Source organism: Nelumbo nucifera, chromosome 4 (assembly GCF_055504915.1).
Source record: "Nelumbo nucifera cultivar China Antique chromosome 4, China Antique-T2T, whole genome shotgun sequence".
In the NCBI taxonomy this organism is placed as follows: domain Eukaryota; kingdom Viridiplantae; phylum Streptophyta; class Magnoliopsida; order Proteales; family Nelumbonaceae; genus Nelumbo; species Nelumbo nucifera.
Genome location: NC_142652.1, coordinates 95,631,141 through 95,648,032, shown reverse-complemented (window position 1 = coordinate 95,648,032; position 16,892 = coordinate 95,631,141). Strand labels below are relative to the sequence as shown.

At 35.9% G+C, this 16,892-nt stretch overlaps 1 protein-coding gene across 2 annotated transcripts; it reads right to left on the bottom strand.

The window, feature by feature from the left end:
- Positions 1–861: 861 nt before the first annotated feature.
- Positions 862–11,924, bottom strand: LOC104610791 (KH domain-containing protein At4g18375). Of its 2 annotated transcripts, none has more exons than XM_010277578.3 (8): positions 11,757–11,924; positions 10,238–10,865; positions 6,075–6,578; positions 5,442–5,681; positions 5,046–5,312; positions 4,210–4,265; positions 4,013–4,109; positions 862–1,434 (listed from the first exon to the last, which is right to left on the bottom strand). In XM_010277578.3, exons 2-8 carry the CDS (start codon positions 10,823–10,825, stop codon positions 1,303–1,305), a joined length of 1,884 nt encoding a protein of 627 aa, XP_010275880.1. In that variant the 5' UTR covers positions 10,826–10,865; positions 11,757–11,924; the 3' UTR covers positions 862–1,302. The 2 variants fall into 2 exon arrangements, with proteins under 2 accessions (XP_010275880.1, XP_088759182.1); XM_088903056.1 differs by lacking the exon at positions 862–1,434 and adding an exon at positions 2,457–2,513 and having other exon boundaries at positions 11,757–11,917.
- Between the last annotated feature and the right edge of the window lie 4,968 nt (positions 11,925–16,892).

Here is a 16,892-nt window from a genome sequence, read left to right as displayed (position 1 = left end):
TTGCAAATTTAACAGATCCCCAACCCCAACCCAACCAAACCCAAGTTGCAGCCCTAGAAAAGAATAATGCAAAAAATACACGAGCTACATTAAACAGTATACTGTTGAAAGAGATGATCCTACTCGCAAAAGTCGAGAACAAGGATCAAATAGCTTATTGAGATGCATTATGCAAGGAATTCAAAGTTTCTTGGTGATGTTCCCTAAGTTTGTACAAGCATGAATTTTCTGAAATCAAGCTACAATCTGCATGCCACCCAGGTTAAAACTCAAGCCACACAGTGGCATGTTTTTTTTCTTTTCCTGGCTCCTATACACTCTGCCCCACCTAGATCAAAAGGATACCACAGAAAAAAAGACAACCACCAACCACATTTCACTGTCATATTGTTGCTAGGCATGATACTAAGTAGATAGAGAGGACAGAAAGGCACACTTTTTTGGTTGGTTGATAGAGTGGCATATTGAGAAGCAAGATTTTCAGCAATTCAATGTCTTGGTGATGTTTCCTAACTTTGTAGCATGGTTTTCAAATATCAACCTATAATGTTGACATACCAGGTCAGAAGAATGCAGTGAAAGAAGGTAACCACCAAACACATTGCAGTCAGTGTATAGTCTATAGAATGATCCTACCCAGGAAAGCTGAGAGCAAAGAAGCAAGAATGCCAGGAATTCAATATTTCTTGGAGGTGTTTCCTAAGTTTCTGGCATAGTATTTCTGAGATCAAGCCACACTCTATATGTAAAGCAGGTATGGAGAATAGCGTGAAAAAAAAAAGATAACCAGCAGCTACATTGTACCGTATGTTGTTTGATTGAGACATAATCCTACTCAGAAAAGCTGAAGGCAAGGATTGATTGGCATGAAATATAAAACATAATTATATATTACGAGCAGCAGTGAGATCAACACAGAATACGCCATGGTGTGAAAATCAATTTAAAGATCATAGAGCAACAACGGAAACATGATGGGATCCACGCTGGTCAAAGATAGGGCATGATAAAACACCAATAAAGGAAAGATCCTATAAGTTCTAGGAAACTGGTAAGAAGATCAGATTCAGCATCAGACAGAAGCCCAGCTCCCAATAATAGTTAGATTCAAGTCCAACAAAATCTTGAATGGGCTCTGTTAAGGAGGAAATAGAAGGAATTCCAGTAACGGAATCCCAAGGATTTTAAGTTCCTCTCTGGAACCAAAACCTAAAAGAACTACAGAGAAGAATCCTCCGATATAGAAAACCCTGAATTTAAACTAGGTTTCACCTTCAATGTACTGGATAACATCCAACAAGATCAGGTGGCCATTATGAATGCCTGGATCAAGTTCTCAGCTGAACGTTTTTGCTCCGGTGTGCCAGATATGTGGACAACACGATCACCACGGGATGATTTTGACTCAACAAACTCTATAGTTGCACCTGAGATCTGGCCCAATAAAAGAAGTAATTCTGTAAGCATGATTAGATTTTCAACCAAAACAAAAAACCAAGGATTATGCTGCCTTTAAGTACAAAATATGCCAAATATGCTTCACAATCAACTGAAGGATCTAGAGGAACCATGCAGATCTTACCAGAGGTAACATAATGATGACAGTTAAATATTGAAGGCTTAGAACTGAAAGTGAAAGATATAGAACCTTAAGCAATTCACACACACACACAATAAGTCTACGAAGTCAACACCTATTTTGGGATATAATCCCACACAGAAACAGAGAGCACAGAAAGTGCTGGTTGACCAATATATACCAAAATTGACCATAGTAGATGTACCCCACCAAGATCTCATGTGCCAGTAATCAAATAACTTGATCTAATTCCCCATAAAGAGAAACCTACTTAAGTGATTTCTAGGCATGAAAAAAAAAACATGGGTTTTCTTTAACATGAAACAATTCTTGTTTTCAAAAGAAGGGATGCATGCACTTTCCATATTATTATGGGCCCAATGTAAGCACAAAATTGAAAGCAAGACCCACCAAGGTGAAACATACTTTGCATTTTAAAACCATAAAAAAGTCACTATCTTAACAGGAGGAATATTTGTAATTTGAAATCAATGGGGAGTTCGATTCAACTCCAGAAATCAATGATTGGAGAATGGGCTGATCTTGAATGACTCAAGTCCCAAAAATCATTGAAATTGCAATCTTCCATGTTGGGAAACACCCCCCTATGTAGCAGGTTAAAGATAGCAAAGGATACGTAAGTAGGGTTGCGAACAGATCAAATTGAATCTGATAATAGGTAGAACACACAATTTGCTTCATTTATATGAGAATATAAATAGAATCATAAACATCAGATTTATATGAGATGCAATTCAATTCGTATTACAATTGGATATTGAACAGTATAACTAAACTAAACTAAAAATGATCCAAAAATATTTTTTATTATTATAATAATAAACTAGAAATGGTTTTGATATTGTATTCCATGAACAAAATGAATTGATAACTACTTCAGTAAAGAACAACATTCTATAGTTGCACCTGAGATCTGGCCCAATAAAAGAAGTAATTCTGTAAGCATGATTAGATTTTCAACCAAAACAAAAAACCAAGGATTATGCTGCCTTTAAGTACAAAATATGCCAAATATGCTTCACAATCAACTGAAGGATCTAGAGGAACCATGCAGATCTTACCAGAGGTAACATAATGATGACAGTTAAATATTGAAGGCTTAGAACTGAAAGTGAAAGATATAGAACCTTAAGCAATTCACACACACACACAATAAGTCTACGAAGTCAACACCTATTTTGGGATATAATCCCACACAGAAACAGAGAGCACAGAAAGTGCTGGTTGACCAATATATACCAAAATTGACCATAGTAGATGTACCCCACCAAGATCTCATGTGCCAGTAATCAAATAACTTGATCTAATTCCCCATAAAGAGAAACCTACTTAAGTGATTTCTAGGCATGAAAAAAAAAACATGGGTTTTCTTTAACATGAAACAATTCTTGTTTTCAAAAGAAGGGATGCATGCACTTTCCATATTATTATGGGCCCAATGTAAGCACAAAATTGAAAGCAAGACCCACCAAGGTGAAACATACTTTGCATTTTAAAACCATAAAAAAGTCACTATCTTAACAGGAGGAATATTTGTAATTTGAAATCAATGGGGAGTTCGATTCAACTCCAGAAATCAATGATTGGAGAATGGGCTGATCTTGAATGACTCAAGTCCCAAAAATCATTGAAATTGCAATCTTCCATGTTGGGAAACACCCCCCTATGTAGCAGGTTAAAGATAGCAAAGGATACGTAAGTAGGGTTGCGAACAGATCAAATTGAATCTGATAATAGGTAGAACACACAATTTGCTTCGTTTATATGAGAATATAAATAGAATCTTAAACATCAGATTTATATGAGATGCAATTCAATTCGTATTACAATTGGATATTGAACAGTATAACTAAACTAAACTAAAAATGATCCAAAAATATTTTTTATTATTATAATAATAAACTAGAAATGGTTTTGATATTGTATTCCATGAACAAAATGAATTGATAACTACTTGCATGAAACTTGAACCTATAACACTTCAGTAAAGAACAACATTCAAACCAACTTTAGCATACAATATAACTTTCTAAGTATATATAGGCATATATATTTAACCAATTCAAATCAAAGTTATTTGGGTTTGTTAGGGGTGGATCACTATTCAATCCAATTATACAAAAATCAAATTTGGATCACCCTTAATGGGATCGAATTGAAATTCAGGCAATCGCACAGCGTTTGCTTCATAAGAAAGTGAACACGTCATTAGAATGATTAACTTAAAATAGCACCCATCCCTCCACTAACAATTCATGCAACACTCCACCATTGTTATGTTCTAATGGAGTAACGGGACAAAGATGATGTAATGTTACCAATGTCTTTAAAAGCAAGCTGACAAGCGAGAAGTTTAACTGATCTGATTAAACAGAATGCAGTGCATCCCATATAAGGAAAACCAAAACCCACCTTTCGGATGTTGCCCATGTTTGCTCCACCTTTTCCCATAACTTTACCCACTGCATTTGCGGGAATTACCATCTCAAGAGCAGAAGGCGGAGGCAATCTGCAACAAAAATGGCATAGATGAAGTACAGTCAAGTAAAACAACAAATAAAAAGAAAGGAAGCTATATTCAAGATGCGAATTCAGGTGTGGAAACAAACCCTCCATATGGTTTTGATGAATATGAAGAAAGTGATCCATAACCATTCTCTCCACCCTTCATAAGAAAGCAAAGAACAAAGAAATGAAAGGTTAGTGGAATTGACAAAACCAAATCCTATGCGAAAGTCGGGACAAAAAGAGATGACTTGGCAATGCTGAACTACTCATATAGTGGAATCAAAAACATTTTACCAACTATATTCCTTCCCCTACTTCTGTTTGATATGAAAAATTAGTTTCTTTTGAACAAAAAAAAATTAAGGCATGTTTTCAAGAAGAATTCTATTTACAAGATCTTTCAAATGAATATCAGATTTGATAAGAATGTGAATCATTTTTTTTATCAGCAGAAAAAATTAGTTTATAAGAATTAAAGAAAGCTGTAGCAGTAAAAAATGATGACAGGGATGCCATCCCCAGGAGCTTATCAAATTATCAATTGAAGAACTAAAGTAGAGAAGTATCAATATTATACAATAACAAATAGAGAAGAGTGTTTTATTCCACATGTACATCAAAGAAATAAAGGAAGAGTGTTTTATTCCGCCTCTCCAGTCTCTTAAACACAAACAAACAGTGACTTAAGTATTTTAGATAATTTTTTTATGATCAAGCAAGGAATAAAAGTTTAACCAGAAACATGTCAATCTAAACTAAAAGGCAAACATAACAGCCGGTGCTGAGTCACTAACAAAGCTATTGTCCCATATTTAAAAGGTTCTTGTTCATCATTGTTCATCTGGACCCCAAAGCAAGTTAGAGGTATTCATGACTGTGTACACAGAGAAGAGCAAAGAAAAGAAATCGACTGTTTAGCTACTTGAAAGAAGCTTACCGACAATGATCCATATCCATAAAGGCTGCTTGAAGATAACATGCCCAAGCTGCTTCCACTTTCAACCCTATCATAACCCCCCAAAGGAGCAACTGGTGGAACACTAGGCAGGACTGAAGGGACTGAAAGACCACTTCCACCAGAGTATAGAGAATCAGAAACTGGAGGGGGGTTGCGACCACCGTCCCTATCCTTCAAAACATCATCTCGAAGCCTCAAAACAATCTGAACAAGTGCATCTCTCACACTACTAACCTCTCCAACAACCTATATGTGCAACATGGAGGGTGGGGTAAGTTCAACTGTATTCAAATTAAAATTTGGTCCCAAGTATATGGAGTTGCCAAGAGGTAAACAAATAATATATAGAAAAAGAAGAAAGAAAATTCCAAGGACCTCAACAAGTTCATCATTGTCCTCTGCACATTTAGGCTTATCGCTTTTGGAGATGCGCACATCAGCTTTGGTTCTCTTTCGCATTTCATTTATAATTGAGCCACTCTTTCCAATAATGCAACCTATAATTTTAGATGGAACAAGGAGACGGATGCTAACAGTGTCGTCATCTTCATCATTTATCTTCCCTTGGAGTAGTAGAATGGCTTCAACTGCCATCGACTTCACATCATCTGAAGCCTACCAACCAACAGAAAAAACACAAATTAACAATTAAGTTAAAAAACAAGCAAAAAACGAAAAAATTAAAGGCAAAAACCACGAATGACTGATGGGGGTGGTTTTCAACCACATTCTACTGACCAAGGATATTAGGATGAAAGATCAAGCAAACAAGCCTGATCAATTGATCAATTCCTTCAAAGAGTCAGGAGGATTATGTTACATATAGTGTGAGAAAAAACTTGGCAAATTGACCTCCCATATTATTACTGGCAAGATCCTCTTGAGAAGAATTATCAAAAACATACATGAATGCACAGCCTCATGGACATGCATGTAAAGTGAAGAAGAAGACTCGAAGAATAATTTATGTCCCACTTCTCAGAAAAAACAAAAGTAGAAAGCCCTAACCTCTGTTGATGTGACAGTTATCAAGCACTCGTCACGATCACCCTTTGTATCATCAACTTCAACACGAGCACCACTCGCCTGCCTCACACTCTTAATGGAACTCCCTCCCTTCCCAATAACACGCCCTATCTTATCAAAAGGGCAAAGCAATCTTATTACCAGTTCTTCAGATCGAGAGGAACCACCATAACCAGAAACTACAGGAAGAGAAGATGAAGAATAGACAGGCCAGGCACTGCCTGTATCCATATATCCATGGAGATCAGGCATATGTGGTGTAGCACCAATCACAGGAGGAATAGATCTAGATGGGGGAATAAGAGGATCTGTACTTGGGTAGAAGCCTCCAGCTGGATAAATAGGGATATCTGATGGGATAATGATGCTTGGAGGAGCTTCTGGTACTGTTGCCTCAAGAGGAATTACTTCTTTTGGAGAGAACTTGTACATGATAGAAGAGACTGCATATAGTGCCTTCTTTACAGCTTCTGCATCACCAGTTATCTACTCAAAAATAATTAACAAACAATGACTCAGGTATCAGAGAAATTCAACATTTCAAAAGAAACCAGAGGAAAATAGATATCAATATAATACATTCACTTTGCAAAATTTTAAACAAGCAATTTCTACTTTAAGAGAGAGAGAGAGAGAAGGATAACATGGGAGTAGGTGCGCTAGTTGGGTACCCGGCTTGAACTTACACTGAATTGGGCCCATACCACAAGGCTGGGCCATTATTAGAATTACATGAAAGAAGACCTTAGTTTTCTCCCCATGTGTGTGCTTCCTCAACCTTGGTTTTCGAGTTTAGATAACAAAAACATCATGAATAGGGTTGCTTGGTAAGAAAATGCAAACTTTAATGGCAGAACTTTAAGCACCCCCTGGGGGTGATCATGGGCCAAAACTTAGCACCTATGGTAGGGGATAGAGCCCAGGCTCAGGCCGGGCTTTTGCCTATAACTTATAGGGTTATTTTTTACAATAAAATAAGTAGTAACTTGAACATTATTTTTAGAAAATGCCCCCAATCAAACACTAAATGGGATCCCAACAAAAGACCAGTTCAATTACATTCTGACAAAATAACCAACATAAGTCCATGTGCCAATAAATCTCAAATGTTGCTCCGAGCCTCTATCAAACATGTAATCAAAAGGATCAACTATTGCACGATATCCTATTGGAAACCAGAAGGTGTAATGGACAATGACATAAAATAAACCTTAAAAAACTTGCCATACATAATGACTTTCCAAAACAATCGATATTTCTATTTTAAAAGTCATATTTCAAAATGTCATATGATTACAATCATATAAGTACTAAATATTAGCTGAAAAAACAAAACAAAGAAATGCAAAAGAAAAGTTTTCCTTTGGAACTGTTTGGACCTTCTAGTAGCTCTACTAATGGGCCATTAATTATATTTTCATAAATATGATGTGAAACTGACTCAATGCCAGTGGTGTGAAAATACTCAGTAATCCTGGGCCCAATAAATTGCTGTATCGGTCAAATGGAGCACCGGCCACAAAAATAAGCCTATGGCTGCAACTCATGCAGGCCCCACGTGATATGCAATTAAATCCAATCAAACCTTCTCAAAATCTTCTTAAGATTCCATTGGAACCTTAAAATTTGCAAAGTACTTGGAGACTTAAAAGATTCATTATCTTGCAAACATTTATTCTTTTAGTTTCATTGTTTAGGAAAATAAATATATTTTAGATCTTAAAAAGAGATATTTTAAATCCTCTATATAATCCCTTTTAAAATCATTTGAGCATTGAGTGAATGAATGAATGGATGAAAATTTTTCTCCATTGATTCGTTTAGTGCTGACTTCAAATATATGAAAACACTGATTATGTCTTCTGCTTCTAGGTTGTTGCACTCCTCTTTGAACATTATGAACAACATCTTTAATGTTCCAAACCCCTACAGATGACCCTCCTAAATCTCTAGCCAGACTTTTGTTTCATTTAACCATCTTCCAAACCCTGTTTAAAACCACTTTTACCAACTTAATGGTTCTTTGCTTTATTTACTCTATATTTTTCTATTGCTAACAAATATAATTATTGATTTGATTATATATTAAGAAGGTATGTACATGGTGAAAATTCCCATAGCACCCCCAACCAATAGGTTAGATTTTTCAACTTATGCAATTGGGACAAAAGATCCTTTTCAAGTAAAAATACGTATCCTAGGGTAGTTCCCTAGGTTCAATAATTATATTTCATTAATAATTATCCATAATTTTCATAAGTATAAACTTCATGTTTAAGTACAGAAAATCAACATATCCCAACATATTCATGAGAAAAAAAAAGAAAGAAAAGAAATTTCAAAAAAATATAGGGGCTGAACCCCTTTTTCTGTTATAGGAAAAGAAGAAAGAACGGAAATTTCAATACAGCATTTAGCAATGTTTGTGTTGATTAAACCATAACAAATAAGAAAATAACAAAAAGAAATTAGTATAATGAATATTTTAGTTTAAAAATGTCTATTTTAAAATTATAACCTCAAAAAATTAAGAATATAAAAGTTTTTTCTAACACACTATGGAAAACTACTTGGCGATTAGACAAGCAAACCTCCAAGGGCACCTTGTCACCTTGACAACTATGACTAGAACATATTAACCCTATGAAACCCTGTTTTTTCATTGCATCATCCAGTGAGGTTTATAGATTATGTAAACTCTCTTAAGTTCTATCCAAGGTTCAGAGTACTTATACACCCAGATACACTGGATGGGGCATATTGGGTGTTTCAACCACATTCTTTACGTTTTTTCTTTAGGGTATTTTTTCCAAAAATTGGTCTGAGGGGGTCGATCTAAGGACTGCCTAACCCCTCAAATGGGTTAAAACCCCAAAATTCCCATTTTCAGTGTATCAGTGACCTACCCATACAATATGTATTGACCAATACGGGCTGCTACATTGCAAAATTTGGATTGGTTCTATCCAGCCTATTTTGTTGGATAAACCCAAGCTAAATATCATACTAATAAACTAGGGGTTTTGTGGCCTGATTCCAGTGAGTTTTATGGATTATTTAAGCTCTCTTAAATTCTATCCAGCCTATTTTTGGTTAAACCTAAGCTAAATCTCATACTAATAAAAAAAGTCAAGAGTCCACTTTTCAAGAATTTTAAGAAATGCAAATCTAAATTGTAGGGGAAATAAAATATTCCAAAAAGCCTACTGGTTCAATTAGTTAGAGGTCAAAGTGCCATGTGGTAAGTTAAATATTAAAAGTTAAAACATAAAGTTGTATCTTATTAACTTTAAGTACAATATAGGTCAAACAGTCAAAACTCTAAACATCATTGCTACAAACTACAAATGGTAATTTACATATTCAAACATCAATTCAATGATAATTCATTTAAACAACAAGAAGCCCAATGAGGCACGCTTGGGTTCAGATGAAATTCAGTGCACATAATGATGCCTCACAATTTTTTCCATCAGTCATAGTGATGGCTCACCTTTTAACCTAGGCACACCCAAGTTACCATTTTTATAACATATCCAATTTATATGGGATCCTCTCATACAATGAATGACCCAAACATAAACAAAGGTTTGATAGGGCCATTACGTAAAGTTGGTCCCAGATATCTAGAGTCTTGGAAGGGGTAGACTGGATGCAGACCTAACCTTCAGCATTTTCTTGCATGAAGTGGCCACATGCTTGGCAGTTGTCAGCCCATGATTTCACCGTTTCACCAAGCTACAAGTCTACAAGCCCTCTCCTTTGAGAGGTTTGATCTGTTGCTGAAATCTATATCTATATTATATTATATAGAGGAAAGAGAGAGGCCAGGAGCCCTCTCTTTTCTCACAGATGTGGTTTACTCACTTTGTAAATTAAAAATATATAAAGGATCATAATAAATTTTAGTCATATATCATCATTTATCAGCTTCTTATATTTCAATAATTACTTGAACAGTATAAAACGATTATTGAATGTTAAATTACAGTTTTTTTCTTAAAATCTTCCATATCCTCAAACACTTTTTATTAATTGATATGCACATAAAATCATAAAATCTTTTTTCCAACATTACTCATGCATTGCAAGAGTCCACTAGCTAGTCTTAAAAATAAGCTAGTAGGCAAAGAGAATCCATTTACCAGAATAAAGTTGTCAAAATCCATAGCACATGAATGAGTGGGATCATTTGTGTCCTTGGGGAAAACTTTGATGTTTGCCTTTGTCTTACTTCTTAATTTCTTGATTGTGGCACCAGCTTTACCAATAACATTAGCTGACTGGCTAGTAGGGGCAAGAATATGAGCCTCCTCCTTGTCCTTCCGTTTCTTGTCAGAATCCCCAGCAGTAGCCACTGCATTGGCAATGGCTGCATGTACTTTGAGAAGTGCATCCTGGGCAGCACAGAGAGGCTCCATATCATCATTGTCATCATCAACCTCCACATCTTTCTTCTCCTTAACATAGCAATATATTGTTATAACCCTCTCCTTGGCACCAGGAAAGGGATCCACAACCTTAATCTTTGCACGCGTCTCCTGCCTTAATGAATTTATCACTTTCCCGCTCTTACCAATTACACTACCAATAACATTATCTGGGCAAAGTATGCGATAAACAACCAACTCATCATCCCCTGCGTCTTCTTTGTTGCTAGACCGTCTTTTTTGGTTCTTGCCATCCACATCATGATCCTTCTGTGAGCGGGATCGCTTTCCACTCTCACCCATATCGGGCCAAAGCAACTATGTTTGATGGTAGAATTGCTTCCTGTAAGACAAAATGCAATTAAATACACATTTAATTGAAGTCCTACAAGAGAATATGTGAACAAAATATTGGAACCCCCGCAAACATTCTCAGAGGATAGGGACTTGAGACTTCAGTATACTAAAAACTCAACCCCAAAAACGTAAAATAGAAAAAAGATTATCTCAAACATAAGAGCGTACTAAACAGAGAGATACTATATCAAACTGCTAAAACCCTAAAAAGCCAGGAGCTACACGGACCCACTAATTCATCAACATGAATTAATCAGTTCAAAACACCATCTTTTCAGTGAGAAAAACCTTACACCAATAATGAATGAACCCAACCTTCAATCACCTTAGAAATTCCAAACGGCTTTATGCAACAGATAATAAAAACAAAGCATATAAAAAAAGATTAAAAAGAATAGTAACAGCATTAAGTGGGGAAAAAGGAACCATAACGGCGAAGAATCCTTCACAAAACAACCTAAAACTGAATTCAAACAGCAAATGACAGATTTTCACCTTAAAATGCATCGACCAAAATCTAAAAGAATTTCAGAATAAATTGAAACAGGAGACAAAAACTCCCAAGAACAGATTTTTTTATAAGTTCCCAATACCAGTTTTCTCCCAACAGAATCAATCAAGATGAAAGAAATATAATGAAGAAACGGTAAAAGAAAAGGAAGACACGTTCAGAAGCATTAAAAGAACAGTCCCGAGAAGATGAAGTAGCAAACAACTGCTACAGATTCCTGAATAAGAAAAACGAGGATGACGAAATGCCCTAAGAAGAAATACATACTCACTTAAACCAAAGCCCAAGAGAAACCCTAACCCTATAATGCTAAGAAAAAGAAAAGCTTGAAGAGAAGAAACGGCAAAACCATGGCGGGTCTCGTACCTGTGGCGAGAGGTTGGCGGGCCGAGTAAAAACCCTAACCCTAGGAAACAAAGACGAGTTGCGACTTGTTGCTGAGCTTCAGACCCTGTGGAGGAGAGTCCGATTCCCCTTCAATGATAAATTGATGATAGAACTGGATCTAGCAACGAAACCTAGGGTTCAATTTCTAAACCGGCTTCTTCGTTATTTATAATTTTATTACTTCGGAAGGAACCGGCCTTTGCAGGTTGACCGTCCATTAACCGGAAAGATACCGTTCGTGGGCCGAGTAGCCCGACGGGCCGATCCGATTTAAGTCAAGTTTGGACAGCAGGCATGGGCTCAGGTGTAAAACATTCTGATTTTTTTGGCCGGGCTCCTGACACGACTTGATAATGTATTTATATAATAAAAATAAATTTTATATATATAATATATATTTTTTATTTTTTTTAAATAATAGTGAGATCCTTCATTATTTTTAGGTTTTGAGGTTTTTTAATATAAATAAAACAGTTTTTTACTTAACAAAAAAATCTTTTCCAATTTTCTAGTTGGATTGGGACTTGGGCCTAAGCTTCAAGTTTTATATAAAGGGCTAGGTTCGGGCTCAAGACCTAGGCCTATTAGTTGGGCCGGGCTCGAATCGGGCCTGGATATATTTTGTTAATACAGAGACAAAACCCGGCCTGAAGCCGCCCTGGCCCAGCCCATAAAAGGTCTAATTAGAAATAAGCTTCAAGCTTGAAGTAGTGAAGTCTTCAATTTCTTCAAACGGGCGTAAGTTGGGTGGGTTGGGCCTTGTGTAAGGTCAATTCAAGCTTAACCATGGGATAAGGCCCAAGCCTGGATCAAGGTAAAGTCAAGCCTGATTTGTTCAACTTGGATCCAACCTGAAATTTGATATATGGACTTGGGGTCAGCCAATCAGCCCATGTTGAATTTTTTTTTTTTTTTGATAATGAGGAAATAATACAAAGCAAAAGAAAGAAAAATAAAGAGAAACTAACACATGACTCAGACTATACAACCCGTGGGTTGATCCCTCCCCTAAACATCAACTAGACAAATAGAAGACAAAACACTGAAGCTCGCAACACATGGGATACTATTTGTCTATTTCGTTCGCAGGAAGTCAACAATCCTAAAGATATGTGAGTATTGGACGTTTAACCTCTGTCTCACTCCTCAATGATGGCTTTTATGCTCCATGATGTAGTGTTCCGATCCCTGAGACAATTTATCACCAAATTTGAATCCCTTACCAACCCCATGATGATATATTCCTCTTGAAATATTTAGCAATGTCATGGGCTTCGAAAGCAGCCCACGCCTCCACAGTATATTATGGTATGGAACACTAGCCAACATGTTTATTTGTACTAACCAATATCTCTCCTTTGTCATTCCTCACAATACACCTAATCACTACCGATTCATCTTTTTTCTATGATGCTTCAAAATTTACTTTTATAAAAGATTCATTCGGAATTGTCCATCTCACCCTTATGTTCTAGGATTCTTTCACTTTTTTGTCAGGATTAAAGAGCTTAGTGAACTCTTCCCAATCACCCCTAGCTCTACTAAAGAGGATAGCCAGAGGGAAGATATTATTCTTAAACACCTTCCCATTTTTGTTTTTCCATAATCTCCACAGAAAAACTAGAAACTCCATCATACTTGTATTCTTGTAATTAGGCATTTTGCATCCTTTTTTCCCACCAAGATTTTACATTATCTCCCCCGCATGGGTCTCAAATCCACCCATTGCAGAAGGCTCCAAAACTGCCTAGCATAATCACAATATAAGATGTGGTTGTAGTCCTCCAGTTTCCAATAAGGGCTGCACTCCTCTTCTAAATCCACCCCTCTTCTCCTTAGGACACTTTTAGAGGGAAGTTTATTAGAAAGAAGCAAGAACATGAAGAATTTTAGTTTTGAAGGGCAATTTAGAGTCAAAACTTTCAAACCATTGTTCCCATTAGTGTTAGTATTTGAGTCATTATTTGCTAACATATTGTAGGCCAATTTTATCCTAAAATTTCCATTGGGATTAGGATACCACACCACCAAATCATCTTTCTCTCCAGAAGGGATAATAATGTCTCTTATTATTCCAATACCATGTCCCTAAAAGGCCACATATGTTAGATTCATCCCACTTTTCCCTAGAACCATCCATTAGATCGCTAACATTCCTCATTGAGATTGTATTTCCACCAACTGCATTCATGATAAGATGTCCCTCAATATAGTTATCACTCCAAATGTTAATTTCCTTATCATTTCCTATACAATCCAATGAATGCCTTTCTTAAGGATGTTATGATGGCTTAAAATTCCTTTCCAAGCTCATGAACTCCCTTGTCTTCCTTGGTTTCCCAAAATCAATATTCCTCAAGTATTTTTTTTCCCTCATGATTTGCACCCATAAGTTTGAAGGATCCGTTAAGATTTTCCATCCTAGCTTAGCTTAGCAAGTAGCATTCATCCATTAAACTTTTTGATGCCCCATTGGATTTTGATTTACATAGCAAATTCCATCCTAACAAAGTTTGGGAATTGGCCCGAAGCTTTAGCAGACTTTTTCAAATTTTTTTAATTCTAAAAACATTATTGACAGTTGTCCTAATAAAGAAAATGCAGTCATCAGCAAATATAGAATGGGAACCCTTGGTCCTTTCCTTGATGTAACAAATCCTAGGTTAGCATCCTTCTTTTATGAGCAAATCATTCTAGTTAGGGCTTCACCACATAAGACAAAAAGTATGAAGATTGGGGATCCCCCTCTTTGATACCCCTAGCTAGTAGGTTTAAACTCTCTGGTTGGGGATCCATTTACAAGAACTTGGAAAAGAGATAGTGGATACACATTGCATTACTCAGTTAATTTGTTTATTGTTAAACCCATATCTTCTAACACTTTCTCTAAAAAATTTCATTCCAATCTATCATATGCTTTTTCCATATCTATTTTACAAGAAAGAGTACCACCTTTACCTTCTTCTTTCTCATTGTGTTAAATAGTTTGTGAACTATAAGAATGTTGTATGTAATTTGTCTTCTGGGAACACAAGCACTTTGGAGAGAAAAAATTATCTTACCAAGGTATGGTTTGACTCTATTTACTAATATTTTTGCAATGATTTTGCATATGACATTGCACAGACTAATAGGCCTAAAATTCTCCACCTAAACTACATTATTAGATTTTGAGATAAGAGCAACAAAAGTCCTATTGATTTTCTTAATCATTATTTTAGAGTGAAAAAAATGCCTTAATAGTCTCTTCAATTGAGTTTCCAATGATATCCTAGTATTTTTTTTAAATAAAACATTTAAACTATTTGGGCTAGGGGATTTTAGGTATTGCATCGAATTCAAGGCCTCCCAAATCTCAACACCAGTTACATCCTTACCAATCTCATTATTTTGGTCCACTGCAATGCATGAGATGATGAAGTTGACTACCTCATCCATGGCCTTAGTACCATTCATACTAAAAATACCCCCTCATTCCTTCTACATCTTGAATCCAACTCCCCCTATCATCTTTGATTTTGGGAATTCTATTATGGTTTCTTCTAATCATCAGTGTGGAAGAATTTATTATTTCTATCCCTAAGATGAATCCAAGTTATTCTAGATTTTTGTGCCCAATGTGCTTTCTTTTTAAGAGAATCTTATTTAATTGTTTTTGAATTACTCCTTTATTCTTAAGTCCTTTCTTCTTAGATTATCCAAGAGTTCTTGTTGGACTTCAGATAATAACCTAATCTACCTTTTCTTCTTATCATGGATATTTCCAATATTTTCAAAATTGTTTTATTTCATTTTTTAATTTCATTGGTTGTAACAATTCTTTTTTTTTAATGAACTGAATCCCTTTCGATTCCTTGATAGAGATGCCCTATGCCCTCATGATAACATCTTTTAGATCCTCTCTATCACTCTACATTGCCTCAAATGAAAATGGCTAGGGCCTAAAATTTTGATAATTTTCCAAGTTGAGAATCTTGATCTCGGAGTTTGGATATCTCATACACTAATCATTGTTCAGTAGAACTCAATCTATTTTTTCTTGAATAATTTTTTTTTTTATCTCTAGGTAAATCTACTCCCTTCGCTGTTAATTTCGATCAAATTACAACTATTAATTAAATTATTAAAAGTCTTTGTTTAGAAGAGGGAAACCTTTTGACCCCCATTTTTCTCATCACCATTTCTAATGGTGTTAAAGTCCCCTAAAACACACAATGGGCCATTAATGGTGTTTTCAATGGATTCAATGATATTCCAAATTCTTGGTTGATCCGCAAGAGCAGGAGGAGCATAAACAAAAGTATAAAAAAAGTGGTCATTTTTCATTCTGTCTACAACCATAGCATGAACTAGTCTGTCATTCGAAAACAAAACATCCACATTACACATAAGGAGATCTTCCAGAGGATCTAGAGACCATTGGAGAACACACAAGCATCAACTACAAAAAAACTTTATCAAAACTTAGAGTCTTAATAGTTTTACTAGTAGTGGATGGACTAACTCTAGTCTCCATCAAATAACAAAAGTTGATTTTTAAAAGTTTTGGTAAGTTCTCTCACTTGCCTTCTAAGGAGCTTCATATCCACTCCTATAATGTTCCATGCCAAGCACTTCATCTTCGACTATGAGATAATTGGGGCCCTTGATCTCCCTACTATTCAGTTGCCCTTAGTTTCCTCTAATATCCACCAACAGAGCTCTTGGCATTGTAGTGATTGTTACTATATCTTTGTCCTCCAAATCGGTCTGTTTCTCCCATTTATTTGTTATATCATCCTCCTCACCTTCAACTTCATCAAACTTATTGCCACCTTCCTCCCCCATGAAGTCAGCATCATGTTCACCTTCAATTTTTGTTAGAGGCATATTGTTTTTCTCTAAAGAGACTTTCTCTAAATTCTTACTCACAACTTCGTTCAAGTCTTTGCCAAAGCAGCTAGTTTTCTTAACTACAGTTGCACTTGACTCAGCCTTGGCAACCCATTGGGTTTTCTTAGTTGTAGATTTAATGGTTACAAAGCCAAGCCTGACTACATGGGTTTTGTTGGTTACTTTTGATAGCAAGGATCTCCCATTATTCACTTTCATGAATTGATTTCTATAAAATTTTTC

Coding starts and splice junctions, on each gene's coding strand:
- LOC104610791 (XM_010277578.3), bottom strand. CDS start 10,825: ATGGGTGAGAGTGGAAAGCGATCCCGCTCACAGAAGGATCATGATGTG. Junction 5,682..6,074: donor TAACTGTCACATCAACAGAG/GTTAGGGCTTTC, acceptor GTTGGTTGGTAG/GCTTCAGATGATGTGAAGTC. Junction 5,313..5,441: donor ACAATGATGAACTTGTTGAG/GTCCTTGGAATT, acceptor TTGCACATATAG/GTTGTTGGAGAGGTTAGTAG.